Source organism: Xiphophorus maculatus, chromosome 12 (assembly GCF_002775205.1).
Source record: "Xiphophorus maculatus strain JP 163 A chromosome 12, X_maculatus-5.0-male, whole genome shotgun sequence".
NCBI classification, from domain to species: domain Eukaryota; kingdom Metazoa; phylum Chordata; class Actinopteri; order Cyprinodontiformes; family Poeciliidae; genus Xiphophorus; species Xiphophorus maculatus.
This window is the reverse complement of record NC_036454.1, coordinates 20,104,940-20,124,541: the sequence shown is the minus strand read 5'-3', so window position 1 is coordinate 20,124,541 and position 19,602 is coordinate 20,104,940. Positions and strand designations below refer to the sequence as shown.

Genomic DNA, 19,602 nt, shown 5'->3' with positions numbered 1-19,602 from the left:
ACGAGATGAGAAAAATATACATTATGTGATGTCAATCCACACTACGATGATGGTATTACTTGAAATAATGCTGTTCTACTTTGGGTTTATTGCACTCACCAACCCCAGTTAGTGAGCACAATGACATTTATATAATCAGATTTATTGCAATACATGCAATTCTTTGTTCTTCTAATAATGCTGTCACTGATACTGTGATGATATATTCACAACATGTTGTGAAACCCTGCTAAGGAGAAGCAATCATAAGGTTTATCAATACAATTAAAAAAAGTTGGTTAAAACAATTATTCATCTACTAAAAATAACAATTTCTAATTTGTTTCTGATCCATAAACCTGACCGCATGATTTGGATTTCTTCTTTTTCAGTTCGGAAAAATCTATCCCATTGGTGGTTCTGTGAGGTATTCAAAATGTCTTATTTTTTTAAATAATAGAAAAACCCACAACAATAGAGTTTAATTCAACAGATGCAATCCTGAATCCATATGTATTGATGACATACACTTCTTAAAGTTTCATATTCGGAGCAGTGTTTCTGTTGTTCTGAAGCTCTGCTGTGAGGGATTTAGAGCCAACAAACTGTTTAATACGTTTTTATCATCACTACAATTATTAACTCAAAACATCCTGAGAAAATGTAAAGTTTTCTCAAAATGCCGTCTCTACCTGATCCTATAAATGAATGTTGGGGATTAAAAAGAAAGTTTAAGGCTGAGTAGAAGCCTTACTTACGCCGAGTTCACCCTCTGCTGCATCTCCCTCCTGTGTCCCGTACTCTCACAAGGTGCATCGACTCCACAAATAGCGCTGCTGGCCTGGTAAAAAGTGCAAGCTCCAATGTGGAAAGACGACCAAAAACATTTTTAAATCCAATAAAGGCATTAGGGCTTCTCCCAGTTGGAGCCCTGACACAGTCATCTCTCGAAGCCAGGTTCAACGAGCAACATCCGTGGAGAATAATTAAACAGGAAGACACAAAGACCAAAACGGGCTCACGTGGATTTACTTGATTAATTAGTCTGATCAACTAGTTTAGTAACGATGCGTCTCGTTCTTATCATTTTAATAGCTGGTTTAAAGAAAGACACTGGTGCTGTAGCCTTCTGGTCTTTGCTCCACTTAATCCTGCAATGATTTCTCTTCCTCCGACTCGCTCCTCTTTTCTCTCTCAAAAGCACACATCCTGAGCATGCTGCCTATTGGTTTCTCTACCACAGGGACGCAAGGATAGGAGTGGCATATGTTAACAGACAGATGTAGAAATACCCATTTAGGGGCAGCCTATGAAAATTTTAACACACTGACACAAACGTCTACATTAACATTGACACACAAAGTCAGAGGTTTGTCCATCTGAAGTGTTTCAAAGTGGTTTTAGTCTTTCTCCAGACGCTCACTTGGCAAATGAATGAATGAAAGTCTTTTTGATGCAAACACTGTTTAGGTTTATGAACTCTCTAGCCAGCCTAAAATTCTCTCAACTATGATCATAAAGTTATGTTTATGTTGTCCATTCATGTTTGCACAACAGATAAAACAAAGCAGGAGATGATTGATGACAACTACTGCTTTTTTTTTTTTTGTAATGTACCGTTACACTTTTCAGATTTTTTTTTTACTTAAATCATCAGAATTGCATTGATCTACTGGTCTTTTATTCTGTAATGAGGCTGCTGTCGGATGAGGAAATCTTAAACCACATGATCAGTAAAACACCCATGATGCATGATGAACCATCATAGCTGTTTACTTTGTGCAAGCCAAGACGATGACAGGACAAGTGCCAGACGTCCAACTGATGAGTGCAAGAGCCTTCTATGTGTCCGAAGCAGTGATCTGCGTCAGTGCTAGCCAACTAGTGAGACAGACGAGGATGGACAGAAACCCAACATGTTAGGTTTCCTGCTGTTAGTCAGTTTGCCTGAAATAACACCATTAAATCAGAGATAATAAGCTTCACTGTAAGATGTAAATGTTTTCCAAACTTGTTACCCTGTCTTCATGCATGTTTGTTATTTAAAAAATGACTGTTATTTTTTAAAATCAGAAAACCTTACTGACTGAATGAAAAATTAGCTCTAGGTATTCCAGTGATAAGAATTATTTTGGCCTCAACACTTCTACACTTTTAAGTTCGGTGCAGAAAGAAACAGCTTCCCTCATGAAGCGAGTTAGCAGTTTCTCTTCATCGTGCTTTACTGACTCAGTGCTTCACTTTTTTCTGAAGTTGTTTTATGAATCAATTTTCTTCCAACTTTTGCTATTCTTTTCTCCTAAAAAAACTAATTCTTTCATCATGTAATATCAAGCTTTAGTATTTGTGTGAACGGTATAAATAACAAGGCAATTGTACAATCTCATTGCAGAACATTAACAAAGGCTGCAACGGTCCAATACAGGTGGTAACTGTAGTACAAAGTACTGCAGTTATTTAACATCTGAATTTTCCAGCAATATTGTAGCATTACCATTAAGTCTTAACAACAGGATGATGTAGAAAAAAAGCATGGTGGTAGTGTGAATGACACATGAGGATACAATATTGTATAACAAAATAGAAATGCATTCAGACCACAGACTTTGCCTTGTTGGTGCAAAACCAATTTGGAAAACTTGGAGTGGTTTTTCAGTCAGCAGACCTGACAAACCAGCTCTAACAAGGTTTCTGTAGGTTTACCAATAAAGGAATTTTAAGACCTTTTTTAAGACTAATATGAATAAAATGTAGAACCTACATCACAACAGAAACAAAGGAAATACAGTGAATTTTAAGGTGCCACATTCTCAAAAAAGAAAATTGTCACAAGTACTGTTATGCATATACTCCCTGCACAAGGTACCTACGTTTTACAAACATGGAGAAAAATTAAAGGAAACAGATTTTAAGTGGGATTAAAACAAGTACCATGCATAAAATATAACAATGGACAAGAATAAGTTAGAATAAGACTTATTCTTGTGCCGTTTTCAAGTTTGCCGCAAACCCCTCCAAACAACAAAAAGGTCTGACTCTACAGAGTAAAGTGACTCTATAGTCGTGGCAAGTTTTGTTTTCCTGAGGAAGATTCACTAAGAGCTTATTAAAACCATAAGGCCTCAAAGCAGAACTAGAGAACTTATTTACATTAAGTTAAATGCTGAAAGAAAATATTGTTCAAACTGCAGTGCATACGTCATCCAAAAAGTACAGAAGCCTGTGTGTTGATTACGCATTACGAAAATCAACAGCGATAAAAGCAATATGAGTTTTCGCAGGATTAATGTGTTAATTTTGACAGCCCCAATTAATGCATAGATTTATATACACAGTTAAATTACTTGGAAATGTCAGCGTCCCCATCTAAGAAACTACATTTTCTGCATTAGCTTTGAGATTGTGGGAAATGTCTTCATCAACGCATAAACTGCTTAAAGTGCTTCCGAAGGTCTGTAGAAGTAATTTTATAAACTGTTTGCTGAGCTCACCAGCCAAATACTTGTGTAATGACTGAAAAAGGCTCACTAATATAGTCCTTTTGTTACTTTTCCAAGGAGGAAAACACCTTTTTTAAGAGAATATGATCTGAATAGTAACAACGTGCCTGCCTTACAGATTGCGTCTATTAGCCCCACATAGGTAAATAAAACAGTGTTGATATTAAATTAATACGGTTGCAGCAATATTCCTCATTCAACCAGTAAATCAGGTAAACTCATTAACACAGCTGCTGGTTTTACAATCCCACCATCTAATCAGGGAACCACTTCATGGCTTAAGATCTCCTCTAATCTTCGTGGAAACTCAAAATCAACCACTCATTTCCCAAAGAGTTGTTAGTTTAATCTGAGGCACAGGCCTGCATGTTTCTAAAGGTGACAGAAACTCATGGTGTTGGGCACAGGTTGCCCAACCTTGTCACAGGTTACATTTTATGAAGGTCAATTTTTCCGCAGTACTATTTCCAACTACTTAATAAATATCCCATACCTACTCTAAAATATAAATTCAATCAATCTTTTCTAATCAAATTAATAAATCTGTATTCCAGACAGAAGAGTGCACTAAAAAAAAAAGAAAGCATGAAAGATAAACATACAAAACAATAAGAAAATATTGGACCAGGAATCAAACCTGTAAATCTAAATTTAAAAATCTGAATGATTCTGGGCGAATTGAAATGTTATTAATGGTTCCAATTGATTCTCGAGACTTGATGCCCAAACCTACCGATAATAGAGATATTGTTGTTAAATATTACAATTTGATAACCAACATTTACCTCATTCTTCTTGGACACATCTGTGCCAGGAGTGGCAAACTGCAATTCAAATGCAATTCAAAAATATATTTTGTTCATTCTGTGTAGCACACCATCTGCATAGTGATGCAGACATGCGAAACTATTGTTTAGCTTTATCCTGCTGTAACTGTAGAATAATAAAAGTAATTTTAAGTATGCTCAGACGTCTTGCAGTGACAAGGTTGGCGTCATTCATCCAATAAATGTTGGCTATGTGTTTAAAACAGTTTTAAATACTTCAGCCGTGACAGAGGCCATGACGCAGGCTTGACAGGACAAGGTGTTGATGGAATGGAAGAAACATGAGAGCGATATGGGTGAAACGTAAATAGAACTGACAAGTTCCAAAGTAATATATTCATGGCATTTCTTAAGTCAAACCCTTTACTTAGATCACTGCTCTAAGTAAAGCAGTAAAGCAATATTCCCAAGTATAGCTGATCATTGTACAATTAGTACTATACTACAAATAAAAAGTAGTACATGAAAAAGTTTTGTTGCTTTTTTCATTTAAAATTGTTTCCCAATTATATTTTCCAGACTATAAGTTGTACTTTTTTCATAATTTGACTGGTTCTGCGACTTACAGTCCAGTACAACTAGTTTTTTTTTCCCCCTTTCTTATACAAGTCGCATCATTTTATATTCTGGAGCGACCTATAGTCCGGGAAATTCTCATTGGGGACAAGAAAGTTTTTTTGTTAAGACTAATCACACTTAAACTTGACTCTTTTTGCATGAATCATCTTTGGTGCAAGGATTAAACACTAACTTTGTTTTATTTTTCATGTTTTATTTTTTCTAAAAAAAAAAAAAGAAAAGTTGTGATGGATACTTCAGAATTATTTGTGAACTTTTTACATTCTGAGCAACTTAAACACATAATATGCTAATTTTACTGATAATTGCTCACTCCTAATTTAGTGGAGTAAGAACTTTCCTAATCAGAACATAATTAATCTATTTTGTAGCTTAAAATAGGCTCTCAGAGTCCAATCTCAATCTGACTGGGGTATCAGAGCATTTATAATTTATATATTTCTTTAAATTATTGATCAGGTCAGTCATTCTTCATTTCCTGCTTAGTTCAAAAGTACTACATCTATCAAATAACTTTCAGCATATTTGCTATACAGTTACTAGAAAAGATTTGGAATTTGGTAAAAATCCAAATTTTCAGGTCAGACCTCAAAGACCTAAAAATTATGAGATATACATTTACAGGTCACAATATGCCATATAGAGAAAATGTGAAGTCTCCAGGTGGTTATTTTTACAACAAAGCAGTGTAACGAGGGTGACCATTCAGTAGAGACGTCACAAGTTCCGTTTTTGCTATTCATCTCGCAGCGTTTTTTCAAATGCCAAAGACAAAACTTGTCAGGCAAGTACTCAGCTGTAAGTTCACACACTTCATATGTACAGTACAGTGTAGGGTTGATAAGTGAGTTACCTTCATGGTATGGAAATGGAGGAGAGTTGTTGTAACAATAGCTTTGACAAACTATTAAACTGTCAGTGTCAAATAATTATTTGCATTTCTCTTTTGCTTGCTAATTATAGCTCTCACAAAGCAGTCACCTGTTTCGGTGGCAGCTGGCACTACAATTAGAGCTGTTAATGTTATGTTACAGACCAGTAGCTGAGCATCGGAGGGTGCACTAAAAACAACAAAAGCAATTTTTTTTTTGACACGTTGTACTTTCACCAACAGGATTTGTGAAAGCATCAGAGATTTGAACTAAAAAAAAATCTATTGCTTCAACGTTTTCTCAATGAAACTACAACTAGTGTTGTACCACTTTTCTATGGCATCTTTGATGAATGGAGAAAAAATAATATGCATCTGATCAGATACTGGTTTTTTAAAAAAAAAACAAATACTGCTAATGTTTACTTTATATGTGACTAACAGAAGAGGATGAGACGAGGAAAGGACAGAACTGAACAAAGGGTTGGGTTTAGATCAAGGAAAAGAAAAGTGAATATACTCCACCTTAAAAGCTGCCATACCTTACCACAGCAAAACAATTTCATACAAACACACTGATGTATTTAACAATGCCTACAACATAATGTGCTGGCTTTGAGCCAGTGTCTTTATGCACTGATTTGAAACAGGCTTGGAGAGGAAATTGCTGTCTCTTTTTAACAATGCTGACACTTATAAAAGGACATACAGTTGTGCCAAATGCGGTGTTTCAGGTTTTTCTTCACCTCCATTACACACCTATTGCAGACTTCACCTGTAACCAGTTGCTAAAAAGCTCCTGACGAATCTCTGGGCAAAAATATGAAAGATCAAGGTGAATAACTGAATAATTACCTTATATTACTGAAATAAAATCTTCTAAAAAGGATTTCTAATGAATATTTAATGAATGATTGAATTGATCCTTTGTGGTGGACTGACGCACGTCCATAAAAACACATGACAGAACAAAAGGAAGGGGCAGCTTTAAATGTAGGGACCTTCCTGAAAAACCGCCAGTATAGCACATGTAAATCCAATTAATTCATTAATGGATTACGCAGTAGAGTACCGAGTTACTGAAATATTGGATAGCTGGAGGCCTAAACAAAAACACTTGGCTTTAAGCAAACACACACAAAGGCTCAGGATGTTAAGGTGTGGCAGACAGGTATGTTACAGTACAATAACAGAGGCCAGTTGTTGTGCCTGGACGCTTGGTAAATTACAACCTGATAACCGTAGGATTTAAACTGTTTAGTCATAATTTACATTTCTCCTCTGCTGACACCATGTTGTAGGTGTCACCATGTGCGGAGCTGGACCCAGAATTGTTCAGGCAATAGCTGGTTGTAAACAAAAAACTGTAGCCCAGATATTATTTAGCAGAGTAGTAGATGTACTTCAGCAGAAAAAGATTTATTTTTTTCCGTCCACTTCCACAAAAAACACAGTTCAACACCTTCTACAGATCAGTCACCGAACTGCCCAACTCTGCTCAGTTTATGATTTCATACCTCATGCTGACCTGGACTGATGTTTTTTGTTTGTTTGATTTTCTGCTCCGGGTTCTCTCAACAACCTGGGAGATCAACAACCTGCAGCATCAGATACTGATACAAGTAAGTCAGACTTTTTTGATGTCCATCATTTTGACCGACTCAAAAACAAAATCTCTTAATAATCAATTTATAGCCATACATTTTTTAAATGATATGACATATTCAATTGTATCTGATCTTAATTCAGTTTGCTTTATATTCAACAAGCCAAACAGAGATTGTGTCATCACATTCCTGTTTTCCTTCACCATTTAAAAAACCCACCAAAAGTGAAGATTATTTAGTTAATGCAACTGGTGTAAATGTGTTTTCATCAGCTTTTAAAAAATAAAGTTCTCTTGCAAAGTGTGCCTCTGTGAAAAGATTCATAACATTTGCATTCAAGTACATGTGAATGATGTTGACAAATTAGCCTGAAGTAGTTCTGTCAAAAAACTCATGGTAAAGTTATGAGGTAAAAAGCTCATACAGTTAACATTAATTCAGATGTTTAGACTATTTTATCCTGAAACACCTGGTTATCTAGCCTAATTATACCATGTTGATTTTTTTTAACCCTGTCTCTAAATAGAAAAGTAATCGAGAATGGTTAGGAATCAGAATCGAAACGAGGAATCGGAACCGTTCGAATTCAAACGACGCCCTTCATAACACATAGCTGATCATTTTGACAGAAATATAGTAATATGATGTGTTAGCCTCATTTGAATTGGAGGTTTAAAAACAAGGAGTGTTCTGTCGCGTGTAGAAAATGTCCAGGTTGGCAAGGGTCCTGAACAAATGCAGCACTGTTTTAAACCTGCATACATGCAGAAAGTTAGTGTTTCAAAGCACTGCTTTTAGAAGATAGCACATAAATCTGAAGAAGCATGCACAGGAACTCCAAACTTTCACTCAGGTCTGATGCTTGAGAACATTACAGTTCCACTGTGAGCTAGAGACAAAAAATAAGTTCAACAAAACCCTTGATGTCAAACTTATGAAACAGTGATAGACTATGTATCTCACGCCATAAACATGCTCATCAATTTGTATTTTTATCTTTGTGGTCTTTTCATACTCAACTATCTTGGAAAAAGAGTGGTTTGCCATGGGACATTTCATAGACACTCTCCATTAATTCATACCCATCAGTATTTAGAACAAAAATGCAATTATTAAGTGTAAAACCTAGCTACGTGTATCATTCAAAGGAGCACTTCACCAGCAAGTCAGGGTATATTTATAGACAATGACGTTCAGCTGCACTATTAAAAATAATTTCTGCCTGCCAGAACCTCTTCTGAAATTTAATTTTCAACCAGAGGGATAAAAACATCCCAAACATGCAAATGACACGCAGCACTCCAGGAAACTGTGAATCGGGGATTATAGATACTGGGATACCGAATATCAACTTCCACATTAGCCGAAGCAATGTTTGGAGACTTTTAAAATAGTTGCAACTGAATTATTAGTAGACTGGGACAAGTATGTAACAGTAGAAAGGAAGACAGCACCAAAAAAAAGAAAGAAAAAAAACGTTTTGCTTGCTGTTGGTGAAATTACAATTCCTTGGTGTCAAAGAACAGCGCGTCGTTTTGAACTGGTGTTGTACTTACTGGTTTGTGGGAGGTGCAGAGAGGGGAAACACCAAATCTTCCTCATCCCCCCAATCCGGCAGGTCGCTTTCATCCATGGGGGGCGCAGGTGGCAGAGGTGGGAAGCTCGTAGAGCCATCCGGGCCTGTAGATGTGGGTGAACTCCGACTGGTTGGACTCTCCGAGGTGGGAGAGTTGCACATGCCGCCCCTTGTCCCTGAGTTGGCTCCTTGGAAAACTGCCTGACCACCACTCCCAGCTGGGGAGAGCACTGATCCCGTTATATCCCCACCAGGCACCGGATAGATACTCGTGTCGGGAAGCGAGTCCGGAGAAGTGTTTGAATGTTGGCGGGTGGTTTGGGTCGGTTCTTGTCCCAGATCGGCGACTCGCACTCTGTTCGGCTTAGGATAGCAGGGAAAAGGGGCCGTCTCCGGGCCTCCTCCTCCGCTTGCCACCCTTGTTTCTGTCGTGACCGAACCCGCATCCTCACTGCTGACCTCTGTAGCCATCATGTTGGAAAAGTACGCAGAGGGGGAAAAGTCCAGAAGGGAACCTGCCCTTCCCCTCTGTCCTCAGAATAATCCTTCAGTGTTTGGGCTTCGTGGAAACAACACAAAAAGTTTCAGAAAAAAACACGTTTAGCTAGCAAGCTAGCGTTAGCCAACAGCTAACTTAGCTCCCTTAGCTTTACAGCCCCTTCGCTCGCTAACGCTAGCAGCGTCGAGACACTTGATGAGTTCTTGCTGACTAGGTCTTCATTGTTTCCTGAGTTTAAAGTTCACACAGAAACGGTACTTGGAAATAAACCACGCACAATATGCTCAGAAAATTACCTGTTTTCCAATTTTTTTTCAGTTTTTAATTCGGACCTCACCCTTAGACCAGGCGGACCACTTCTCCAGGACTGTTTTATTGTCACTGTTGTGTGTAATCCCCGTCTTTTTTTTCCAGTGTTGTTGCTTTCTTTCGTTCTTAGTTCGGTGCCTTAAAATAAAAACCGAAAACGGCCAATCCTTGTCGCCCAATTCTCTGAATTATATGTCGTTTTAGGCTAGGAAAAAATGAATTCTTTTGTGCAAAAGTTATGCTTTCTTGATCATTCCCGCTAAGTACGCTGTTATTTCTGGGTTTCAGGGCTGGTGGCTTGTTGCCCGCTGCTGCTCTGCTGCTTTTTCTCTCCCCTCCCTCTGCCTCTCTTCTTCAATCACAAAGCAGACACAGCTAAGTGAACCCCGAGCGTAGAAACTTTAATCCATTTCATCTTCAATCGGTGTAGTTTCGTCAAATACCTCAGGGTTATGGTATGATCTTAAACTATGTCATTGTTATGGTGTTGAAAGAGATCACTGTAACAAAACTGGTGTCCTGGCATGCAAAAATTATTTTGATATATATTTTTGAACCTTGGCTTGGTAAGCACATTGGTGTAGTAGCAAAATTGAATAGTGAATTGGATAGAAAATGATAAGTCATTCTGGTCAGATGAGATCAAATTTGAACCTGGTCCACTATGGCAGAAAAATTCCTCCATAGTCCACAGGCAAAATGCTATGGTGGAAAACTAATATTTGGCACTAATGTCAACACAGATTCCCAAAGTGAAGTATGGTGAGGCAGCATCATGCTGCGGGGATGCTTTTTATTCATCTGGGAAAGAGAAAGTGGCCAGAGCTGATTGGAAGAAATAGGTTAGTGGTGGAGGAAAACCTGAAAAAAGCTGCAAAAGAACTGGGGCAGGACCATGATCCCAAAGATGCAGGCAGAGTTAATATTAGATGAGAGTTACTATATTTTTACTTTCACTTCATTTTGGTAAATTCACATTTCACAAAGAAAAGAAATACAAAATACCCCTTTGGAACCCGATAATAAAAAGGAATAGGCTGAAGCTAAGGCTTACGCTTGCCTACCTTGTTACTCTGATTTAGCATACTAATGAGATGTATTTTTCCTTCCACTTTACAGTTATGCATTACAGGTTGTGTTACTTCCTTACATACAATCCTCATAAAAACACTGAGATTTGTGGTTCTATTGAGACAAAGTAGGACAAAATAGCAAAGGTCCTAGAACTATAGTTACTAGTCTCCATAGGTTGGTATCTGACTTCAAAATGATTTTTAGAATTTCTTTTGATTTGATCTAATAGTGAAGACAAAAAGTTCAGACATGGGGTAAGAAATTAAATGGCATTTTTTGATGTCATTTAATGCCTATTTTACTCCCAGAATCCTGAAATCATCAGTTATTCTTTTGCCTTTTGAGTTAATTTTAATTTTGTGTGACAAGAAATTAAGTCATCTCTTATCTTGAAAGCTCATTCCAGTCATAAATATATTGTAGCTTTTAGAACAACACCTTGCTCTAAAACTAAACTAAATTGGAATGTACATTCCAATGAGGTTCTATGATCAGAATAAAAATACCTTTTGGAAATACCAACCTTTAAGATCATGTTGAACATATAATTCTTTAAGCTCACTTTTCTGTGTGTCTCTTTTATTATTGGTCTGATGTAATTTTCAAATATTCAGTGGTGCATTTTTATTGTAAAGAACAGAAATAAAAGCCGGAAAATATCAATCAGTGTGTGATAAATCTATATGACACGTTTTATTCAGTGCATCGAGTTACTGATATGTTCGATCATTTTCTGATTTATTGAGGTGCTATCGAAAGTATCGGATAACAGTTTTTAATATCAATTTGAAACATTATTTTTGTACAGACTAGAAAGGTCATTTGTCATTTTCTTTAAATGAGCTTTGGGTCAATGTTGTTCCGTTTCAAGGCATGCCCTCCAGGCAGCGGCGTTTCCTGATCCACCTCCACACTCATCCATTCCTGAATAAGTTGTACTGCAAAAAGGATATTTTGATGTCACTTCTTCTCTGAACGCTTGCTTAAATCTTCCCTTTGGCAAAGTTTCCTCAGATTGTGAACCTTTCTGGTGTCTTTGTCTATTTTTAAACTACAGTTTTACAGTCTAGAGAGTGAATGACATTCTCTGCTATTTTTTATGATCCTCCCTATTTTTATGGCACTCTCAAAATAATTATTCTTGGTTAGTGAGCACAGAGAAATTTGAGGAGAGCACTCCTTAACATCTCTGCTTGGGGAGATAATGCCCATGTTCTCTGCTAAAGCCTCCCTTAAATCCAGTGACACAGAAGGTCAGTGATGTGTAAGATCTAAAGCACTGGCTTGACATATTATTATCATATCTTTTGACACATCCAGTTATTGTACCATATACTTGAGTATGCTCTTTTAAAGTATTACAATAAAACGATTTGTTTTCATTATGATGCGGTTGCCGTATACTCCAAATGCAATATTTAAGCTTCATTGCCTTTAGGTCCAGTAGTTCCCAGTCCTCAGCTGACCTTATCTGGTGTTTTTGTCAGTAGGATTGTGATCATCATCCTTCCCTGCATGGAAGCACAACTGGGTCTCATGGATCCTCCCTAACTGAGTGTAATGAGATTGCAGACCGGAAGCAGCTAATTGCTGTTCCTCAGCAAACAGATAATATGAAAAGATCAACATTGTACCTGCTTGTATATTCTTTACCACATCCATACCCAGTCAACACTGTACCATTTAACAGAGGAAGTGCAACAAAGGGGACTGCGTAGGCATTAAGGGCAGTTGAAGAGTTTAATCCGTGTCAGAAAGTGTTAACTGGTTTTATGTGCTTTTGGCAACACCTCCATGTATTTGACTTCCTCTTTCCTTCTCTTTGTGTGTGTTGCAGAACGAGAGAATGCTGCTAGCACTGACAGATGGCCTGGGCTGAGGGGCGGGGGTGTGTATGAACCAGTACGGGGCAGCAGTGCTGTTCTGCTCTGTTTCCCCATAACCTCACTGTGGGATGTGAGGATGGGTACTGATGTGAGCACCAGGGGAGCATAACTGTGTGTTGGCTGATGGCGCTCCTTCACATTCATTGTCCTCATTTCTGTTCATTCAGAAATGTACCAATCAATTTTCTATTTACCTTTTTGCTTACACGTTGGAGTCATAAGAGTCAGTAGTAATCCATTTTAAGATCATTTTCTTTTAGGAAACAAACTATATATGTATCTCGTTGTTCTAAAGTGTTCATTACCACTTATGACAAAGTGGTCAGGCTGCTGCATAGTTCAGTTTTGTGTGACTCTTCGTTCATCCTGTGTGGTTAAGGTGTCTCATGTCACGAGAGCTAAAGTTTCTGTTTAGCTCGCGTGTGCATCTTCCTTACCTAATCTCCCGCCGTCATACTGTTCACACATGATCCAGTCGGAAAAGCAATTTTATCATCTTTTTAATACTCTTGACACCTTCCAAAGTCATCACCCCTTGCCGTCTCATTTAATTCCAAAAGCACAAAGTGTGCGAGGTGAAGCACTCCCGTGAACACATGGGGTCATAAACGTGTGTTCAAAGCGATGGGTTCAGTGCACAAGCCCACTTCAATTCCCACTCAAGCCCTTTTAATCAGGATACTTGTAGTCACCTCAGGTCCTGTGTGAATAATTCACTGGATCACTATAAAAGTTTAAAAAAAAATAAGAAAAAGCGAGGAGTGAGTGGCACATGGATGGATAGCGTGAGCAAACTTACCCTCGGGTTGGAGGATGGTTTCTAGGCGTTACTTTCATTGCATTTATGAAGCCTTCCCATGCCATGGCCAATGCTGTCCAGATGCTCAGTTTAATCTTATATGCAAAACAGAAAATTAAACTTTAAGTAGGCATTTGAAAAAAAACAACACTTAAGTGTGCACATGCTGTTTTACTATTGGCTTTGCTATTAATCTGTGTGGTTTACTCCACATTATATTTGATTTTGATCGTTGCTGCTGCCTGTAACTCTGCAAGCAAACACTCAATAAAAACATTGCATATTTTAATGTAAAAGCTTGGGAGAATTTTGTATTATTTATCCTCTATTCACCTTCAGTTGTTCTAACTTTGCTTGGACCAATTTTTAAGTTTCTACATAGTCAGGCTGTAAAATGAACATATTTTTAGTTGATTTCAGTTACCACTGGTTTGCTTTCATTAACTTCAGTTCCCCTTTTGAGCCAAATGCATTGAGATAAAGGAAGCAACGGGTTCATGTCTCACTTTGCAGATATGGCATGCGTGTGTTTATCTGCACAGTTAACTTTTACGAAATACATATGTGGTGTTTGTGAAAGAGTCTAAACGTCTGTCTGCAAATGTTGTATCCTCCTGCATTTAAACTCATCTGCAGACTTACCCTGCACTGCATTAGACTTCCTATGCTGTTGAATATTGATGAGCTGAATGGCTGACTTTGGTACAACTGTCAAAGGAGATAGATGGTACTCTATAACAAATCAGAGAGCTAGTTATGTCGTGATGACACATGTATTTACTTATTTGGAAGACATTACTACAAACAAGGTCTTATTTACACAGTACTTATAGATTAGCGCTTTTGTTTTTAGGCAAGCTCCTTCACTGGATAATGGCAGAGCGACTGCCATTAACTCTATATATTTTTACCCCCCCACCCTCTAAATATGACACCTAGACCAGAGCCTCTGCGTTTTTCTTTCTGGTTCTTTCAATCCCCACCCATTAGTCAGTAATTCTTTCACACACTGAGCTTGGTTCTGCAGCAAATTTATTCCAGTTCAAATGGAGTGGATCCTTCCCACTGTCCCCAAAAGTTTGCTCAGGATGAGGTATTACTAAAAAGTCAACAGTTTGGTCTATTTTACTGGGCTTCCTCAGATGAATAACTTTTTTACCTAATCACATCACACAAACAACAGAATTTGCAATACTGCAATAAATTGTAATGTAACTCGAACTGAACTATGTCGTACAACATTTGATCAAAATCTGACTCTATGTCTAAATTCTATTTAAATGAATTGCATTCATTTAAACTGACTTTAACCTGTGCATCTTGTTGTGAGATAATATATGTCATGAATTGGCATAACGGAAAAAATGGAATTGAATATCACCCACAGTAGCCACCAGATAAAGGCTGATCAGAAAAAACAAACTTGCTGTCAAGTGGTTGAGTTCGCAGCTGCCTCTCATGTGCACATATGGTCTGGGCGGTGGTTAGGAAGGAGGGGGTGGATAGGGAGCACATGGCCCCTGCAGTCACATTTCTGACAGACATAGCTAAAGAATAAGAGACTCTCTGTGTATTAGGATCTCTACAAATTTGGCATCAACTTCGATGCAAGAGTCGGAAAAAGATCCCTTTGCAATGTCTTGCATGTGATATGCAATATTTTTACTCAATTTATGGCAATAACACTTCTGAAGGTAGTATTTATAGTAAGTGGAACTCCATTCGAAGGCATCACAGCCTAACACTACAGCACCAAGGTTTTGAATTAAATACAGAAATGTTTTTTTTTTTTAAATAAAATTAAATAAAGTTAGATTAAACTTAGCCAAAAGCTGAATTATTGTGAATTAATTGTGTGTTTTTATGTTAATTCAGGGGGATTTCAAAGGCTAATGTAAGGAAAGCTTGTATACTTTATTAGTGTATTGTACTCACTGTGGCATGCACCAAATGAAAATCAATACCTCTTAAAAAATAATCTTAAAACTAATCAACTATCAGTTAAAAAAAGACACATATAAGCTGAGAAAAAAATGACCATTTATTGTGGTTAACAAGCCCAGAGTAGTTTCCACTCTTTTAGGTAAATGTAATGCTCAGAACGTTCCATTTTATGTGACGCGCCAATTTTCACTATCTGAGAGGATCAATAGAGGGAGGAGAAGAAAAAAAACTGAATGATGAAGCATTTTTACTGTATTAAAATGCAGCATGTGGCTCAATGCCCAGGTTTGAGGTTGATTATAAGATGATGTCACCCTGGCACCCGTGGTCTGGGGTGGTTTCTTTTCCCGTCTAAGGATGTTATAAGGGATGAACAGCAGCTCCCTAGGGAGCAATGAATAACACTGTCATTAAAGATACTTCCTGTAAAAAGTTACTTAGAAATATAAGCCATAAGACACACCTGTGTGGGTTTGCGTACGGGGGTGTGTGCGTGTGTGTAAGAGCATGAAAAAATGAATAATATTTCCTACTGTACAAATGTTTAGAAGACTATGCATGCATATTTGCACTAAAAATAATATCTTAATCCTGAAAAATTAGAAGTGCCTAATATTATTATTATACAGAGAGTTGTCAAAGATTGCCTTAAGTGTATGTACAGAGTTTGTACATCTTTATTTTTTCATTTTCTTAAACTCTATGAGATTGTTTACTTGATTCTTTTATAGCTCACAGCTATAGTGTGTTGGCTGGCGGCGTCATCTGATGAGTCACTGCCCAAATGAGGTTATCCCATCAATTCAGATATGCGGGCGGAAACCAGAAGCTCCTCACTGCCCAGCCTATTTTATCAACAGCTGAGAAATAACACACCCGGCTGACTGTCCACCGACTGCATGACATCATCTCTACTTCTGTATTTTATATGCATGCATGAGGGATTAGTGTCTCTTTGGCAATATTACCACTGCCATTCCTCTTTTAGCTATTGCTTTAATGTTAGACGTAAATTCATCTAATCCCTTCAGCCACTCTTGTCTCTGTTCTTCTTCTTCATAAAGAATCCCTTTCCTCCACTCTCTTGTCTGTCCCCTTGTTCCTTCCTGCCTCCCTCAACTCCTTTTTAGCCCTCAGGCTACATGAAAATGTCCTCCGCAATCTGCACCCTCCGTACTCTACTATGTCCTCAGGCCTCCCCATCACCCTGTACCCCCGCCCCTCTTGTGCTTTTAGGTCCTTCTGTTTAATTCATAAGCTTCCTGTGGCTCCTGTCATGTCTCATCGGGGCCACAGGAAGGCAAGCTGTAAATAATGGAGCATCCCCAAAGACATGTCCAATGCTAACTGTCACAGCAGTGCACTGTACGCTTACATGGAAAAGACAGGATAGCAGTGCATTCTTGGCTTTTCTAACATGTTTTTGAAGCTCATAATTAATATAAAGATTTCCACACTTAAGGTGTCTATACATCATAAGAAAACCATTTGCGTGTCTTGGCACATGTTGTATTCATTCCCTTTAAAGAGATTTTCTCTTGGACAGGAAGTCATATGAGCAAAAACTATTTTATTTTAGATTTATAAATGCAAATGCATCTCAGTAAGTGGAATGTGATCAAAATGTGAATTTATTTTTAACAAATTAAAAAAATGAAGCCCATATACGTAAGTTACAGTTTCCATACAAACAATGGTTTATCTGTTCTAAATTTGATGATTATGACTTGATCAGGTCTTCTTTTGGATGAATTACTGCAACAGTGCAGCTTGGTGTGGAGCCTCTGGCTCTGCTGGAATGTTAAGAAAGCCCAGTTTGCTTTAATGGTGGCCTTCAGTTCAAGTTGTAACTGTCAGCAGTCTTCCATGTGATTCTGTGGGGCACAATATAACATTTCCAAATTAAAAATAACATTCAAATGTGAAAAAACACACTGTGGGCTTCCATAAGCTCTAGATCAGAATTATCAAAATGAACAAAAATGAACTGTGTGTGTAATATGGCCATATGTAGGTGTGTCTTTTTGACATCAATTACTAAAAGGAATCAACATTTCAGTGATATTCTAATTTTCTAAGACACAGCTCAATGTCCCACATTTACTTTTGGATGTTTTCAGCCAGTACCTATTTTATTTTAGCTGGCAGTTTAATTTACTATATACCCAATAAAACAAGAAGGTGCATTTGTCTCAAACAAGCTTAATATCCTCTCTATGCTACAATCTTTACTATTTATCACCTCTGGGTGTTTTATTGACATTTTTACCACAGAGGTGGAACTGGAAAAAAACATCTTATTACTGATCTGCTGCAGACGGCCTCCTTAAACCCAATAACTAAATAAGTAAATCAATTTCATGGTGAGCCAAAAATAAGAAACCAGAGTATGGGAGGAGGAAGAAAAGATTCTTAATTTCCAGAGGCTTGACTGTGACCTGCTTATTATACATGCTATTGATGAGCACCAAGGATTACTTTTTTATCCTCAGATATGAAAAGCATGTTCTACATGCATCAATAAAAAATAGATGTGTGGAGGGAATTTAGTCTAGATGGAAATGTAGAATGAATCATACTAAGTACATGTTTAAAAAGTAATTAGCTTTTGTACTAAGAGTGTTGCTACCTCTGTGGAATATTATCAGTTGTCAATGGATCAACCGTATGATCAAAACCTCCCCTTTTAAATAAAAACTCATATTTAAACAGAAATGTATCAGTTCAATAAAGTTAAGAAAAGCCAGTTTAGACAACAGACACTATCATACATCAGCAGTGTGGTCAAATGCAAGCAGCAAGCTTTTGTCATTTATTTATGCAGAATTCTGCTGATATGGATGTTATAAAGACTGTGCTACCTGGAATGTGATGAAGCTAGGTATCAAGAGATCAGCTCCCATGGGGTCTGTTGGAGGATTTGTCTTATGTTAAGCAGAGGAGCGATGGAGGATTAGACACTGCGATGAAAAATAAGGGCACTCCAGGTGAGGATATCTAGGCCGAGTCTTTAGTATATGAGAAATGTTTATTCCCCATGCACAATCCACATAACCACCATATGAGACAGAAAAAAAATTGCTATTTTTGTTAAAGCAAGCCGATTTGACTCATGTGTACATCTTTCGTTTTGTCAGTACTGCAGTCATTGTTACTAAATCAGCCAGGCAACAAATCTGTGCTGTTGCAGTACTTTGAAAAAGTATTCATACCCTATGATTTTTTTTCTCTCCCATTTTGCTATGTTACAATCAAAAAACTTCCCAGTGTGTCATTATTATTTTATGTAATGGACAGACACAAAGGAGAACTATACATGGCTTTCACAACAGAAACATTAAACATTTAATGTGCTTTTGTATTAAAATTAAATTTGGTCTAAATTTAACCCTCTTTAGTTGGAGAAATCAAGAGCAATCAAATCAGTGTTGTTAGAGAACAACGACAAACAGAACCATTAAACTCAATGAGCACAACAGAGAGGTCAGTGGTAAAGTTGCAAAAAAGTTTAAAGCAGGACTGTCATTTAAAATGACATCTCAAGCTTTGAGCAGCACTGTTCATCCACCATCCTAAAGCAGAAAGAGAATGGCACAAATCAAGATATACTGTTGCTCTCTATTTAAACAGAGAGGCTGGGCAAGGACAGCATTAATCAGAGAAGCAAGCAAGAAATCCATAATAACTATACGCCAGTTGCTTAGCTTTTCCCGAGACGGCAACTTAGGTGGGAGAAACTGTTCACAGGACAAGCATTCATTATGTGCTCCACAAATTTGCCCTTTGTGGAAGAGTGGCATGAGGAAAGTGATTGATGAAAAATATACAGTATCTTTGTAAGGAATCCTTTTTGTAACTAAATGAAAACTAAATATAGGGAAACCCTGGAAGAAAACCTGTTAGAGGCTGTAAGACTTGAGACTGGCAGCGTTTTCTCCATCCTGAGGGACAAACGACCTGGAAGCATACAGGTCCATTCCATCTTAAGTGGAATGGTTTAGATGAAAGCAGTTATCAGATCTTAGCTGTTCAGATTTTTGTTTGTGGAAAAACTTGAAAAACTGTGTATCCTTTTTTTCTATGCACTACTCAAATACACACTGCTTTGTGTTGGTGCATTGTATACATTTTTTTGTAAGAAACCTGTGCTGT

At 37.6% G+C, this 19,602-nt stretch overlaps 1 protein-coding gene across 1 annotated transcript in view; it reads right to left on the bottom strand.

The window, feature by feature from the left end:
• rasa1 (RAS p21 protein activator 1) overlaps positions 1 to 10,097 on the bottom strand; it is a 29,056-nt gene extending 18,959 nt beyond the window's left edge. Inside the window, exon 1 of the mRNA XM_005803512.3 lies at positions 8,920 to 10,097. Within this exon, the coding sequence (XP_005803569.2) occupies positions 8,920 to 9,413 (494 nt within the window). The 5' untranslated portion in view covers positions 9,414 to 10,097. The remainder of the gene's footprint in view (positions 1 to 8,919) is intronic.
• Positions 10,098 to 19,602: the final 9,505 nt, after the last annotated feature.